At 37.8% G+C, this 16,079-nt stretch overlaps 1 protein-coding gene across 4 annotated transcripts in view; it reads right to left on the reverse strand.

The window, feature by feature from the left end:
• KNTC1 (kinetochore associated 1) overlaps positions 1-15,973 on the reverse strand; it is a 31,890-nt gene extending 15,917 nt beyond the window's left edge. For 2 of the 4 annotated variants that reach the window (XM_042035063.1, XM_042035060.1), the window contains exons 1-37: positions 15,894-15,973; positions 15,093-15,224; positions 14,866-14,986; positions 14,367-14,482; positions 13,978-14,050; positions 13,382-13,459; positions 13,205-13,239; positions 12,866-12,976; positions 11,896-11,989; positions 11,522-11,574; positions 11,145-11,257; positions 10,802-10,856; positions 10,057-10,155; positions 9,639-9,679; positions 9,469-9,534; positions 9,296-9,371; positions 8,997-9,122; positions 8,814-8,903; positions 8,189-8,254; positions 7,760-7,821; positions 7,241-7,352; positions 6,406-6,549; positions 6,125-6,181; positions 5,941-6,042; positions 5,589-5,705; positions 4,968-5,111; positions 4,616-4,714; positions 4,077-4,180; positions 3,850-3,955; positions 3,370-3,504; positions 2,829-2,948; positions 2,451-2,520; positions 2,306-2,373; positions 1,639-1,931; positions 1,270-1,442; positions 986-1,083; positions 27-168 (exon numbers count right to left, since the gene is read on the reverse strand). In XM_042035063.1, the coding sequence (XP_041890997.1) occupies positions 27-168; positions 986-1,083; positions 1,270-1,442; positions 1,639-1,931; positions 2,306-2,373; positions 2,451-2,520; positions 2,829-2,948; positions 3,370-3,504; positions 3,850-3,955; positions 4,077-4,180; positions 4,616-4,714; positions 4,968-5,111; positions 5,589-5,705; positions 5,941-6,042; positions 6,125-6,181; positions 6,406-6,549; positions 7,241-7,352; positions 7,760-7,821; positions 8,189-8,254; positions 8,814-8,903; positions 8,997-9,122; positions 9,296-9,371; positions 9,469-9,534; positions 9,639-9,679; positions 10,057-10,155; positions 10,802-10,856; positions 11,145-11,257; positions 11,522-11,574; positions 11,896-11,989; positions 12,866-12,976; positions 13,205-13,239; positions 13,382-13,459; positions 13,978-14,050; positions 14,367-14,482; positions 14,866-14,986; positions 15,093-15,218 (3,685 nt within the window). In that variant the 5' untranslated portion in view covers positions 15,219-15,224; positions 15,894-15,973. The other 2 variants (XM_042035061.1, XM_042035062.1) reach the window with 2 other exon arrangements.
• Positions 15,974-16,079: the final 106 nt, after the last annotated feature.

Genomic DNA, 16,079 nt, shown 5'->3' on the forward strand with positions numbered 1-16,079 from the left:
CCCAATGTTCAGGAAAGCAAGCTTACCACAAATAGGCAGAACAGCAGAAGCAAGTTCATATGCAACTGGAAGAGATGTCTGAGGATCAAGGACTATCCCATCTTCTTTAAAAAAATCATCGTAAGTCCACTCTTCATAAGGATCTTTATCAGCTCCAGAAGATGTTGTCTAAGTAAGAACATTGTCAAAAGCACACACAATAAAAGGCAGAGTTAGTAACTCCACTAACAAACCAAGAGGTTTCTGTTTTGGAATACAGGAATAGAACATGATGTTCATATTAGAAAACAGTACTTCTGTGCAATGGCCAGTAGCAATAAATACATTTCCTACCTAGAGCGGCCACATTTGACTTTCATGTTGCAGTTGTTTAGTTGTACAGCCAAAATATTCTCTAATTTAATGAAGGCTTTCATAAATGTTCTTGGCCAAACGTTATAAGCAAACATTTTCCAAATGGATAATTTTCTAGAAAAATAACATTTTGTGCATAAACAAGCCCAGCCACTTTGCTCTACTCCACTCCAGCTGTAAGAGCCCATTCATTTCAAGTAGCCTAAAGCACTGCTTGACCTAAACAGAAAACAAAGATGCTATTCAAGAACTTGATCATCTTAAAGTTTCACAGAACTCTTGGGAAAGCTTTCACATAATACATTAATTTAAAAGCCAAACCCTCCCTGCCATACTTTCAAGCCAGCTCCCTTCCAGTCCTGGCAGAAGCTGTTTGACAAAATCACTATTTTCAGTAGGATTTATTATACTGAAGTTTAAGTGGAGAATGCTACTTGTGCTTGTTCCACAGCTGCACTGCTTTTAGGACTCAAACCAGTTTATTCTTTAAGCTAAAGAACACACAAATTCTAGGAAATCTTTATTTGTGGAGCTCTGTGTGGATTTTTTTGTTGTTGTTGGCTTTTTGATTAAAGAGTGCTGGAGAAATGAGAGGGAAAATAATATATACAGTGAACAGCACAAAAAATACCTCTGCTGTAAATTCATAGTTGTCCATTTGGCACTGTCCATGAATTGCCTTGGCAAGTGAAGTATATTTACACAGTTCCAGACAATCCAACACTAAATCTGTAAAAATACCAAGATCAGTAGCAGGAATGGAAGGTTCATATGTCCTATTAAAAGGAAGCAATTTTGCAGCACCTATTCTCACAGATGCAGATCTAGAAATTCACTTTGTTTTCAGGTTTGTTGAACACTGTTTGGAAAGCTGGACTCCCAACATGAACACAAGTAAATAGTAACAGGAATTACCTGGACTACACAGTGTAGTTGCTTGGCCAGCCAGCTCATAGATCACTGCTGGAAGATTCATCCCATGAGGAGTGATCATTGGAACATCAGCTCCCAGCATACGACAAAGCCTTAGGCATACTGCAAACAGCAGCTTCCCTGTATTTTCATTCCACCTATTTTCACAGAACTCCCTATTAAGAAAGAAAAGGATGTTAAAAATAAAAAGCCAGTAGTTCTTAGGGCTTTTAGTTAAGGCCACACTCTGTTCTGATTATTTAACTGAAACAAAAAGCCTTTTCCTTTGCCCTGCGTAATTCAAAAATGGGGCAGAAATAGTTCAGAAAAGCCTAGTAAAAGTGATGATCTTGAAAAGCCTTGCAGTTTTACCTGCATATATTGACAGCCACTTCCACTCTTCCACCATCCAGTGCTCTCAAGGCGAGTTTTTCTCCCAGTTCATGCTCTGAGACTTGCAGGAGCGAAGCCAGAATGTACAACCTTGGTTCAGTGTGAGGGTTCTTCAGCTTGCCATCCCCTGAGTTACAATTCACTGCTTGCACGTTTCTAGGCTTGGATGCTGATCTGATACTTTCACAAGCACTTATGTGATCCTCCAGAAGTGCAGATATCAGTGAAGGGTTGCTGTATTCTTCATCTGAGAGAAAGATACCAAAGTATTCCTGCAACAACAACAAAAAGATTACATGTTTGTAGCCATGTAGCTTCCTTTAAACTGCTTATTTTTTTACCTACTGTCCTGAGATCTTAATAAATTATTACAGCACTCTATTATGAAATTTTTGAAGTATTAGCAATTAAGGCTTTAGTGAGAGTATCTAATTTTTGGTTTAAATAGGCAACTCAGTTCTAATTGGGAACTTCCCCAGGCTAGATTAAATTGCTAGATTAGCCTTAGAATCAATTTGAAGTCAATAATAAAAACAACCTTTGCACATATGTTGTAAATACAATTAATTTTTAATATGATCCATGTGATAAGAACAATTGGAATAACTACAGTAAATCAAAAGGGATTTAAAACAAAAATACCCACCTGCAAGGCAGCAAGTGTTTCAAACAATTTTAGGTTTTCTTCACATTCATATTTCTTCATGGGATTGTCTGTTGGAGGAGAAAAACAATTACTTTTTGATTCCATTTATACAAGCAAGATGTAAGATGCTGAAGATGCACCTTACCTTTTTGAATACTGAACTGGAATTTAAGGATGTCCACGAGTGTCTTAGTCATAAACATTTGTGATTTTTGCTGCAGGAAAGGAAAAGGTTTGTATTTTTTGTTAAAATGTTGCTAGGAACAGACTTGGGTTTCAGCTCTTAAAGTACAATGCAATGTTCCACAAACTTCTCAAGCAATGATTACCAAGTCTAAGGTACAACCAGGTGAAAAGCAAAGGAACAGAAAGTTATTTTAAATATTAACCCTCTACAGAAACAGTAAATATAGGTGTAATATGTGTTTACTCCATAGTCTGTTAGCTCTCCAGGAATTATCCCCACTTCTCCCTTTTCAGAATAACTTGTGTGCACACTTTCTGACGTGAAAAGCCTTGGTACCTCTTCAGGATCATCTCCTTTGTTCCGTAACACCAGTCTTCCCCACAGAGTCAATCTCTCTGCAACCTCCTCAGCCTCAGCAAGAGGCAGAGATCTTAACAAAGTCAGAGACTCCTCTCCCTGAAGGGAGAAAAAGAAACAAACAAAATTAAAACAGAAACAATAAAAAGAAAAGGACATTTGCTTTTGGAAAAGCTGAGTTATGGGTACATTCTTGTTCTGATGCAATGGCTGCACGATGGCCAAGAGGGTAAGCAAAAACAATACATGAAAATACGTAGAGACTTCAATTCCAAACTCAACTGGTGTATTGTAGGTCATAACTTTCATCCTATTCTGCCACAAATGAAGGATAAAACTCTGACAAAGGTCTCATTTTCCATGTCAGGCATAGGCAGTTAGGTGTAGAATTAGTAATTTGAATTTAAAATACATATGTAAACTGCTTATAAGATTTCAGCAATACAACTTGCCCCTGTTTTGTCAAAAGACCTCAGTGTCTGTAAATTTCAGGATCAACTGACATGAAGTATTTCCTTACCCTTTCTTTGTCAATCAGGTCCATCATCCTCAGGAAGCAGACTTCCCCAGCAGGCAACATGTATGCTGCTGCAATTTTCAAGGCATCCTCCAAGCAAGCAGGGGTATTTTGCTTAAGAATGTATCTCACAAGCCTCTGTAAGAAGAAAACAGAAATGGGCTTTAGTTTGTTGATAACAAGGATAACAAGGGAATTGTTCAGCTTGTACCAAGCAAGTTACCTGGAAGCTTAAAACTTTTATCTAGAGAAAAGCTGACTGAAGTGTAACCGGGAGAAAACAGGGCTTGGGGACAGAATTAGCCTGAGAACTCTGAAAATTCCTCTGGTTCCTCAGGATATCAAGGAACTTCTCCAGAAATACTCATGTTTTCTCCTAACGAATGGGAGATGTTAAAAAAAAACCCCAAATGTTAAAAAAAAGAAATCACCAAGTGCTGTTCACTGTGACCTCTGGAGAAATCTAAAGTCTTGACAACTTACCATTATCATCTGCTTGTCCTTTAAAAGATGGGTATCTCTTATCCCATAGGCTCTCAAAAGCCTCTTCATCTCCATCAGTCGGTAACTTTCCTGCAGTAACTTCACTCTGGGGACAAATTAAAGCATCATTAATTCCTTTGCTACCTTCAGCTATGGGATTTAATCATCACTCTACATCAGATACACAGCATTTCCCCAGCCAAGGGTAGACTGTGGATGCTGCTTACTTGACATGGTTCATTTCCAGATGCTGTTTGACCAGCTGCTCCACTGCTGCACCCCATGGCACCACAGCTCCGTGCATTATCTCCAGAACTGCATCTAATTTCAGCTGCAAAAGGGACATAACCACCTCACTTTTCAAAATAAGTTTCAAAGTAGTTAGTCCCTTGAAGTATTGTTCAATGTGACTGATTCCTTAGGCAAGTATTTTATTTCCTTGCCCAATCTGCACTTGCATGAAGGGCATTTATTGTCATCATATGATGTGTCAAGTTAGATTGGGAAATGCTTGCAGTCATTTATGACACTGTGGTTTCATACATGTTAAAATTGGTGAGTTTTCCATGTGATGACACCACAACTACAATTAAACCCTCAAAGAACATCTCAGGGAAGATGACTAAAATAGAATTAGAAGAAGAACATACTATTTTCTCCTCATAGCACTCATGTAAAAACGCACTCAGATGATTATGGAAAAATCATGTTTTGGTTTGAACTGATGTGTTGGACTCACTTGATGCCTTTCATAAAATATACTTACATCTGTGTCAGAGATGCAGCCAATGACAGCTACTGCCTTGGCCTCCCAGGCAGTTTCAAACACTGAAATAGATCGTGTCCGACAACGCTCCAGCAAATCCTGTGTATTTTGATGAAGGTGATTAGAACATTTGAAATCAGGATAAATACTCCTAACTTACAATATGAACAAAAATGTAAAATTTTCTGGATATTAAGGGATTGCTTCATAACTGAACTAGTAACTATCATTAAGTTCACTGACAGGAATAATGATCTAAAACATTCAGTTGTAAATTCAAATGGTCATCAGACTTGGTTTCTGCTTCCTCATGTTGAAATAGCTTTCTTCAAAAGGAAGAAAATGTGGGTACCTTGACATACTGTAGAAGAAGCTCATCTTTTTGTAGGTTATGTTCACAGAGGTAGGGCTTTATAAACTTCTCCAAAATTGATGGGACAAGCTCTGGTGCCAAAATTTTATCAAGCATGCGAAACACAATAGTGGTTGCATTTTCCTGGGCAGCAAGTGGAAAAAGGCCATGTTAGAACATCACAGGTCAGTGCAAGGCCATTTACATCTCTAATACATAATCCAACATCCAGAGTCCACTGAAATCAACTGAATGATTTCAAGCAAAAATCCCTCTTTAGCTCAAATAAACCCTTTCATTTACAAAGCTTTTCTTGTTCAGTTGTACTTCCAATTTCTCTGTTGCGAATGATTGGTCCACAATAGATGAGCTGTAATAACCTGCAAACCATGGAGTTTGAGCCACACCTTCTCACAGTACCTTGTTATGTTATATTTATAACCAGAGTTGAAAGAAAATTCGTAACACAACTTATCAAATAGTCTTAGCAGCTTACGAATGCAAATTTCACCTACCATCCATCAGGATTCCTCCTTTGTCTGACTTTTAATCACATGCTCTAAAGTTCTTCTCTTTTCAGAACAAACTGAAAAGCACTTTTTCAAGTGTCTGCAGTGTTACCTTTTCAAAATCACAGAATGCCAGCCTGCAGTTGTATTTTCTGCACAGATTTCTCAGTTCTTGTAAATCATTTATCAACTTCTTTAACCTCTGTATCTCTTCACAGTCACCACACCTCTGAAACACCGTTGAGAAGTGAAATGTTAGGAGACAAGACCATTAGGAGGCTGTCATCAACATTTTTTAAATCTTTAAACACAAGAAAATTGGAACTTGGTTCCTTCCTTTCAATGGAATTAAGTCAATCGTCACTAAAACCAAGTGACCTAATTATCATCCACTCCAGCTCTAGCACAGAGCATCTGTTTGAAGTCTCTTAATAGCTAATTCTTGTATTTGTTACATTTCTTACCAAAGGAGTCCACTTGCCAAAAGCTGTCACTCCCAGTTCACCTTGATTTTTACTTGTAAAAAAAATCTCTGCTACTTGGAGTCCATTTTCAGGCCAGTTTGCCTGTCCAAAATAATTGATATTAGTAAACTGTATTATACATCTAGAAATACAAGATATGCAAAGTTTCTGCAGTGTGACTTACCTTGTCAGTTAATTCAAGGTTTCGAGCAGCTTGTTCCAGCCATTTTGCTAATATTTTCTGAAAAAAATACAGTTATAAGTACAGTTATGCTACCTATCAAAGCAAAATTTGCCATTAGAAACTTCTTTAGAAAGAAATAATTTAAAATACAAATGCTAGGGAAAAGAATCCATTTCAAAGACAGATGAACAAGTTCCTGACATTCAGAAGTCTGTAGGTATGACAGTAAATTCATCTTAATCTGAGAAAATTACAATTTGCAGTTCTTAAGTCAGTCTCACCTGTCCATCTGGCACAACCCTCCTTGAGAAGGGGATCACAAAATTTTTAAGCCACACACACAGTTCCTTCAAAGGAGCAGTGAGATGGATGGCATTGAGCAAATCCTTCAGCATTTTCTCATCAAAGCTGCTTTCAAAATCGGCCTAAAATATTAAACCAGAACAATTACAGATCCATGGAGTAAATGTTCATCTGATGCTCTGTAAAGCTGTTTCACTAATAGGAAGAGCCAGTAAATTTCACAAATAAAAAAAATCTCAGTAATCATAGACAAATTAAATAAATAGCTTGGTTTTCTTAAAAAAAGACCTAATTGAATTAATTTCTTTACAAATTACACTGTTCTATTACTTTCAGACTTGTTCTACAGTTCTGTCTTATTAAGAAAACAATGGACATGGAACTGAAGGTCCTGCATTAAAAAATAAAATAACAGCACACAGCCACTATCTTGAATGCATCATTCAGAGTAAGAAGTCTGTGTGATTAAAGGGTCTTAAGTTTAGGCAGTAAAGGTCCACTTAAAAATTCTGAGAGCTGTGCTTGCAAGAAAGTGAATGGAAGATTACAAGCACTGCAGAATAAATCACATTGTTCTGACTTAGGAATATGAATTCTGATATCAGAAATACCAGTTTATTCCTAAATCAATACCAAATTCAGCCTCCTAAGGATCCAGGTGAACAGGTAATCATTGTGATAATAGATGAGATTCTGCCATGGACCTTTGCTTCTCTGAGGAGCTGTTTTGTAACAGCCCCTGTGAAATAAGGCTGGAAAATTGAAGAGATTTAACCCCCTCCACAAATCCCAGAGATGTCTGTGCCACCTCACCTGATGCCTAAGCCAGAGGTACTGTGCACAAGACAAATTTCCTACTTCCAGCTGAGAAACAATAATCTTGAACATGTCCTCATTATGCAGGAATTCTGTCCAAGCAATACCACTAAAAGTGAGAGGGGGAAGAGAAGCTTTGTTAAATGTCATTATCAAAGGAATTGGGGGGAGGATTTCAAAGTTTTCTACCTAGTGCTGTATGCTGTAAGAAACAACAGGAGTGGTACACTGTGATTGTATAAAATCACAATCCCTCCTATACATACTGAAAACCAGCAACAACAACAAAATCTATTTAAGTGCATGTGCAACAGATAATTTATGTTTTCAGCATAAAGGATGACTCAACCTCTCTGCATTCTCCCTTCTCCACAGCACAGGATAGGAAACTTCAGGCAGAGAAGGAAGAGCTTGAAGTTTAATGAAAACTTCATATAAAAAAACTAAAATAGTCTTAATTTCAGTGGTACAGTCTTAACAATCACAAATTTACATCTTAAACCAACACAAACAAACCTGAATTTCTCTAGTCCAAAAGCTTCATAGAATGTTGTAAGCCTTGCCTGAGCTCTCAATACCTGAATGTAGATGAGATTTAAGGTTAATATCTGGCTTAACATATTGTTACATTACATGATTAGAACACTGATTCTCCTTGAAGGCAGATGAGGCCAGTTTACAACAGGACTAAACAAGAAACAAAATGAAAAACCTATAAGTACTTTAAGAAAGGTCCTGCCTTCCATTTATGAAGCATCTGAAACTGAATCTTTCTATGACTGAAGGAGTAGCTTATTTCTGAATCTGTCATTACTGTGGTTCTCTTTCATACTATAAAATATAATTTTGTTTAGACTTTAAAAAAGTTCAGCAGTAGTACAGTTTGTAAAACTCTACATTACAATTGTTTATATGATACTGCAAATCCAAGAAATTTGTCCTCACCTCAGCTATGGATACTGGAGCCCCATCAGATGGTGGAGCATTGGTTCTATTATCTTTCTTCAAGATCTGAAAAAAGGAGATGAAAGGGTTTGGCTGACAACTCAGAACATGCCAGACAGGACTGTGAGTGCAGTAAAAACATGAGCAAAAAAGTCAGGACTTCTGTAAATTGAGATTTTACAATGTTAGATTGGATCTAACCTGATCCGGTCTAATCTGGTTGGATTTCTGCATGGATGGAGGATCAGACAGATAATGTGTATCTCTGGTTCTGTTTGATAAGGCAGGAAAGACTAAAATAGTGAAAACAAAAAAGGCGACCTACTTTGAGCTTTAGTTTGAAAATTAATATTTTAAAGGTACTTAAAAAAACTGCTACTCAAAACTAAACCCTGCTTTTTGATGCAAAAATAAAACTGTGAGCTCTTTTTTGCCCTTGAGCAATACCAAAAATGAGGCTGGAACGACACTTGCTGCTTCTTCATGTTTGGTTATATAGGATTTATAATGCCTTTACTTTTGCCTTTTGGAATGGCTGTAACTGGTTTGTGGCCCTCTCAAGTTGTACAGAAGGGTGGAATAGAAGTTGAAGAGTAGAAGAAATTGCAACAAATAAAGGCCTTACTCTGACTTTAGCATAATTCAGCATTTCTCGAGTGGTTTCATACAGTGGCCATGGAGCATTTAGGCAGTAATTCACAACAAACTGGTTGTCCTGTTTGCATAAGGAAAACACTGAAATTAATTCCAAGTTCCTTTATAATTTGAATTGCTTTAGTAGAGAAAGAGGGTAGAAATAAAAACAAACCTGAATTTTTTGCAGATTTTCTTTGGCTTCATTCTCAAGATCCAGCAAGGCTTCCCGGCCATAACTCCCAACACAAGCTAAAGCCAGTTTTTCTAAAATAGTGTTTGCTTTTACTTTGTATACAAGCTGTTTAAAAAAAATAATACAAGTACAGTGAGTTGTTTTAAAAGGTAACACTAACTTGGTAATATTTGTAATATTTTTAATACTTTTTATTGGACTATAGGGTAAGAACCTTACTCATAATTTCAGTTATACTGATTAATCTCAAATGTGTTTATCATGAATGAACAACTCACCTCAAGATCCAGTCCAAACTGAATAGCAAAATTCTCTGCTTCAGTGAATTTGTGTTTGTGCAGTAAACGGCTTAGTCTAAGGATGAAATGAAATGAAATAAACAACTTCAATATAAGTCCAAACCAGATATTAAAAAAAATATAGTACAATGGTGTTTCAAAGAAACCAGTACCTATTTTCTGGCAAGGCTTCAGTTAAACTTCTCATCACAACTATAGAAACTGGGTCTTCAGAGGGCCTGAGGACGACAGGGGAAACTATGTGAATTTATCAACTCCATGTGGAAGTAATCTGGCATTTTTATATAATAATGAGCTAGTTACAAACAAAATATTATCTTACTGATGCTTTTCATGAATTCCTTCCAAGAAGTATATTGTATCCTGTAGTGTGCAATAACAGAAACCATTAGGTGAAATGAAATAAGTTCCAAATAAATCCAGAGCATTTTTCTGTGCTAAGAGAACTTAAAACTTCCCTCGCTTTTTAGCTGTAACAGAAGCAGGAACAACTGGCAGTTCTATTAAATAGTGCAAGAGACCTCAGACTAAATTTAAATTGTTCAGTTTGCTTCATAATAGGATATTTTTCTCAATCCTTTAGGGACATTATTTAATCTTTCTTTGTATAGTTCCTGCATAATTTCTAGCAGAAAACGGTTCTAACCTAACAAGAATAACAGAGTACCCTCTTCAATATTTACACATATTAAGACAACTATATTTCTTCAAAGAACAAAAAGAAAATCATCTAAACCTACTGTGCAAATCCCACTTTGAACAAGGGAAGAAACAAGAGACACTTGCAGAGAATAGAGCTGTTGCATAGTGGGCAGTGCAAAAACCATTAGGCTTTTCATCTAGTAAAAAAAGAGAGAAAACAAACAAAGAAGTCAGAATTACTTTTTCTCTTACACTGGTGAGAGAGTGATATTTGCAGAATCCTTTCTGAAATCTTATGAAATTAGAGGGCAGTATTTGTAGGACTTTTTATGGAATGCAGATCTCCAGTTTGAGGGAGTTTAATGAAATTTCAGATGTTGCCTCCTTCTCTCTCTCGGCCTATTATGTATAATTTGACAGGTTTAATTTAATTTTAAGAATTGTATAATATTCATCCTGGTATTTTATTTCTGTTAACTTCACTGACTCTATCTGGGGGTAGATGCTGAAGGCAGCAGAGACATTGCTCTAAAGAAATCTGTGAAGAGGTGTAAGATTATAGTAAATGTTGCTGCTCTTCCTTGTCTGCCTACCTTAAAAAACCAAACAAATAAACCCCAAACCATCCATAAAAACCCCAACCAGTGGGACAGCTTGCCCTGGTCACCATCACAAGAATCCCAACAACCCTAATACACAGATGGTCACATTTCAGTTTGGACTTGAAGCTCCTCAGAATTCTCTATGCCCCAAATATTTTGCCACCTCCTTCCCTCTCCACCTTTTTTCCTATGAGCAATTGTGTAACAACTGAGGAACAGAATAGAGATAAGGAGATTATACCTGTTTGTCATCTGGCATTGTCATGACAATCAGTTTAACGTTGGCAAGCCCTTGCCTAATGAATGAGAAAGAGATAAAAGAAAGCAAAACCTGCTGTATGAATCTCAGGTTAAAACTTTAAAATATTTTTACTTCTGAGTTTCAGAAACTTCTGCATTCCATGAAAACGCATTTAAAAATAGTTGTAGACTTTAATCTGCAGCTGTACAGTTTCTAGCACACTTTTTTTAGAACAGCGGTTGCACTTTTTCACACATTCTGCTTAACCTTATCTTGCAATTCTAGGAAACAGCACCAGCCAACTTTTCACTTCTCAGAACTGCTGCCACAATGCTTTACTTACCAAGTGACTTCAGAAGAATCTGACTCAGTAGTTAGAAAAAATTCTTCAATATGTATTAAAGGCCAATCCCAAATTAGAGTGAGAGAATAAACATCCCATGTGCTTAAGATGTTCTAGATTTAAAAAAAATCGATATGATTTCATATTTTCTTTGTAGAAGACTTTTTTTGAGCAAAATATTACATTTCATGGCTTAAATAATGAGTAGGATTAGAATTTTAAAAAAACCAACACAGGAAGATCAAGATGGTCTTGATATAAGTAAATATAAGCAACTTTATTTTACAGAAACTTTCCTTTAAACCTTAAAAAATATGTTTATAAGCTGTTTCAAGAACATTGTAAAGTGAAGATTACACACAAATCATTACCCATACCTCTGTATCCAAAACAAACAGCTGATTATCAAGGACTTGAAGTTTTGCAGCACCTAAAAAATATTAATATCACATAAATTCCTTATTTTTCTTGAGATAGGTATCTGAAGCAAAACATATTCAAACACACAACCAAGCATTGGCAACTTCATGGTTTAACCTCATGGAACTTCCAAAGTTTAGCTTAAAGAGAATTGTGATTTATGTATCTAAGTTAAACTGCAATTTTGAAGCCCACATTTTGGCTGTACCTTTACAAAAAATGTTCTGTTTGGTACATGTGCATTTGTTAAAAACAATGAAATATCTGAAAACTAGTACATTCTGCAATTAAATACGAAATCTTGTCTATAAAAAGATAAAACCTTCTTCACCTTGGATCAGGCTTGAATCAGCAAAACTTTGAGCAGACACCAGGGCATTGGTGGGGTCTACCTCCCATTTGGAGAGCACATGATCACCTTTACCCTGTGAGGAGAGGCAAAGTAAAATGAGGGTAGAGAGTAGATACTTGACCATTGACATGTCTGCTTCTACAACTGATCTTTAACTTGGAAAGCTGCAAAATTAAATTAAACTTTATTCTTCTACTGATGTTCAGAAAAATACATTGATTTCTTTATTTTTCATTTAACCTTTTTCCTTTCTCCTTTCAAGACTGGTCTTTGTTACAGTGATTGTTAGTCAGCAGTTTTTGGCTCTTTGAAAAACAGCAAGTCAAAGTATCTACTTTCCATTCTCATAGAACATAAAAGCTGAATGAAATTACACTGGGCCTACTGAGGAAAATCCCATTGAATTCAACAGGCTTCAAAAAATAAATTCAGAGGACTTGTTTCCAGTCCAAAATAACATTTCAAAGCATGTTTATATTTTAATTTTTTTATTAGTTCCTGTACTTAATTCATGCTTAAAAGCTCTGTTGAATTAGACCTTGTTATTTTAGCAGAGCTTTGTTGAATGGGAAGATGCTTGGAAGATTCTTGCCAGCTTTTGTTTTGTCTGTGAGCTCAGATAGTATCTATAAACAATCCAGCCTGTACAGATCAGGAACCAGTGATTTACTGAGCTCATAAAACCAGGGTGAAAAGATTTTCTCCTCATCCACCATAACAAAGTAATTTTGGAAATGACAAAGTTATTTCCTTATGAGAAAAACTACAGACAGGCTGCACAGGTGACAACCTTTAAATTTACAGTGAAGGAAATGAAAGGCAAAAAAGTCTTGGTGCAAAAAGCTGATGAGCTTCTTTTGAAACCACCTGGAGACAAATTTTGTTGCAGAACCAAAACCACCATTACTGATAATATAAAAATTGTTATGACCATGTTCTTAGTGCTTACCCCAATTATCAAATGGATTTTGTTCACTGAGTTGCTGATCACAAAATCCTGACAGCCGAGGCTGTGATGCTCTCCCGTGGCAATGAAAGTTGTCTTTATCTGTTCTTGTAACTTGTGGGGTGGGAGAGGAAGGGGATGTCAACAGACAGGGAAGAAAAAGAGTCATTTATAGAACCAGTGGGTAAAATCTCTTCTCATTTCTAAACGTGCAGAAAAAGTAAAAATCACAGCTATCAGAGGAATACTGGACTGGTGAACAGTCGATGGAATATACAGAGCAAAGTTTGGTTACAAACTCTGCACTTCTAACACGTTACCAGTTTTGCAGGTGTTTCTTACTTGCTTTGCTGTAGTCATATCCATCTTCTCAATTGCTAAATATCAAAAAAAGAAAATAAAATCAGTGTTAAAACTTTTTCAAAATTTAAAAAAGGCACTAAGCATCATATAGGAAAGTTTTTTAATACAGGGCTCCCTGTTCTGATGAAATCTAAAGGGGTCTGTAGCTTCTCCTACCTTCCTGTGTTTTAGCAAGTGGGACACGCATAATGCAGAAACATCCATTGCTTGTGAGAATGAACATGTGATAAACACCTAAAAAAACCCAACACAAATACTTCAAACTTAAGTATTCAAGAGTAAGTAAAGAGAAGACTTGCTCGTAAACAGGACACTGAAATAATTGACACCAAAAAATCATCTGACCAATAGATTAGACTATTTTAAACAAAATTTTTGTCATTTCCAACTAAGAGCAGAATAATATACTCTATTGTGACAGAACAGGGCTGGGAGCTTATAGATCAGAACTACTAAAATCTGAAGTCTGATAGAAGACAGAAGGAATTCTTCCTTTTTAAGCCTTTTCATATGTTTAGCACAGTCTCAAAAGAAAGAGGTGTCAAGTTCTGAATGTTTCCTATGGTATTTGTAAAATAATTAATGAGATAAAGAATCTTATACAGCTTTGGTTTGCATTGTGCACATAAAAACTTTTCTTTATGCTTTCCTGTATTATTTATTTTGTAATCTCTTTCCCTGAGATATTAAAGGGAAACAAAATCACAAAAAATTTGCACAAAGGGGGAGAAAAAAAATCATCCAGTTCTTACCTGCATCCACATTATCTTTTACAATAAAGAGATTTAAGTAAGTCTTTTCAGTTGAAGATTGTTCAACCAAAATCTAAAATAGAAACAGTGTGAAGAGTATTAGTCTGTATTTTATTAAAAAAAAATTGAAATACTGATCATCAGTTCAAACTTTTAACTTTTTTCTTTCATGATGGCCTGGTTCTTGTTTATGCATGCCATTCCTAAATATATTTTCCTTATTCATTACTCATGGGAACAGAAGTGCCCCTTTCACCTGTTTGGTTAGAATATGTTGTCCAAAGGTAACGATGTCTATACTTTGGTATTTGGAAGAGAGATTAAAAAAACCTCAAGAAAGTCTGAGAACAAAACGTTTTCAGCAAAATTAAATAGAAAAGTTACTGTACCTTGGTTAGCAAGGTTTGTTTTGATGGAATGTGGATAAGATGTAAACTGCCTCTTCTCTCACCAACCACAAGAAATTGATTTTCTTGACACATACCCACTACATCCACATTAGTATCTGAAAAGTTCCATGGTAAAATGTCAAATATTAAGGTTTGGGGTTTATGAATAAACATTCAGACAAGACTTGGACAATACAGCATCCCAGATTTCCTCAGAACAAATTGTTTTGACTAAATGAAATATGGAAAGGGGCCTACAGGGAGTGGTTTTGGTATCCATTATTCCCACTTCAGTGAAAAGTTAGGAAGGATTTAAATTACATTGTACCGAAATAGTTAATTGTTCAGAAGCCAAAATCACTTTTTATTACTTAGGTACTTGTTATAATACTTCCTTTTACAGGCTAGTCAAACACTTGCTATGTTTTCCTGTACAAACCTACGTATTTTAAAAGCTAGTTTTCACTTGCAAAGTGAAATTCCAAAGGAATGAACTCACCAAACTGAATGTGCATCAGAAGAGACAGCCCAGTGCTGTCCAGAAGTGCCACAGATCTGTCCACAACAACAATGCTGCCATCCCTGGAGCTGCGTGCATGGAGCTGAGGGTTCACAGAGACCTGCGAAGGGAAAGGCTGTTACACACAGGAACACTTCAGAAAACCACGACAAAGAAGTCCAGGTAATTATTAAAAAAGATAGAAGCACAACTTTGATGGGTTGTACCTTTTCCGAAGATGTGATCTGCAGCCGTGTATCCACCTGGTACAAGGCGGTGCCACAGTTGTGTCCCAAACCCACAAGGAGCTGCCCGGTGTCATCGTTGAGCAGGAGCTCAATATCGTTCCACATCTTTGCCTGGGATAAACATTTCAGGAACATCTTGTAGAGCAAACAGCTCTAAAAAGTTCTATGGCCACAAACAAGTTATTGACTGTATTACTGTGTGGAGACACTGTGCAAGGATGAAGGGCTGTACAAGAAGCCTTGTAAGGATGAACAGTGTGTTTAGAACCAAGTGAGCAGTGGGGATCCCGGCCTGGCTGAAGGCAGCTTGGGGGGAACAGAGTCCTCCCCACTCTGACAGTGCTCTGACAGCTGCTATGAATATCCCCAACCCTCAGGGACCCTCATGGCCTCTACTGGTGACAAACCCCTGCCCACAGGGACCCCCATCCCCTGCCCTCAGGGAATCACTGCCCCTCACCGCGGTGACAAACCCATGCTCACAGGGACCCCCATCCCTCACTGCGGCCGGTGACATCCCTATTTCCAGAGGAACCCGGGCCCCCATGGTCTCCCCCATCCCTCACCGGTGACACTCCCGTGCCCGCAGGGACCCCCCGGTCCCCTCATCGGTGACACTCCCGTGCCCACAGGGACCCCCGATCCCCTCACCGGTGACACTCCCGTGCCCGCAGGGACCCCCCGATCCCCTCACCGGTGACACTCCCGTGCCCGCAGGGATCCCCCGATCCCCTCACCGGTGACACTCCCGTGCCCACAGGGACCCCCCGATCCCCTCACCGGTGACACTCCCGTGCCCACAGGGACCCGGCTCCCCTGACCGCGCCCCCCCCAGCCGCTCCTGCGTTTCAATTTGGCGGGAGCCGGGACAGGCTCTACGGGTCGCGGCAGTGGCCAAACCTCCGCGAACGAGAACGCGCCTCCTCGGCCCACAACGCACCGCGCTCCCCCGCGCTCCCCCCGCAG

The sequence above is a fragment of the Corvus kubaryi genome, unplaced genomic scaffold (assembly GCF_017639235.1).
Source record: "Corvus kubaryi isolate FWS band 111438036 unplaced genomic scaffold, C.kubaryi_AGA036_p1.0 37382, whole genome shotgun sequence".
Lineage (NCBI taxonomy): Eukaryota > Metazoa > Chordata > Aves > Passeriformes > Corvidae > Corvus > Corvus kubaryi.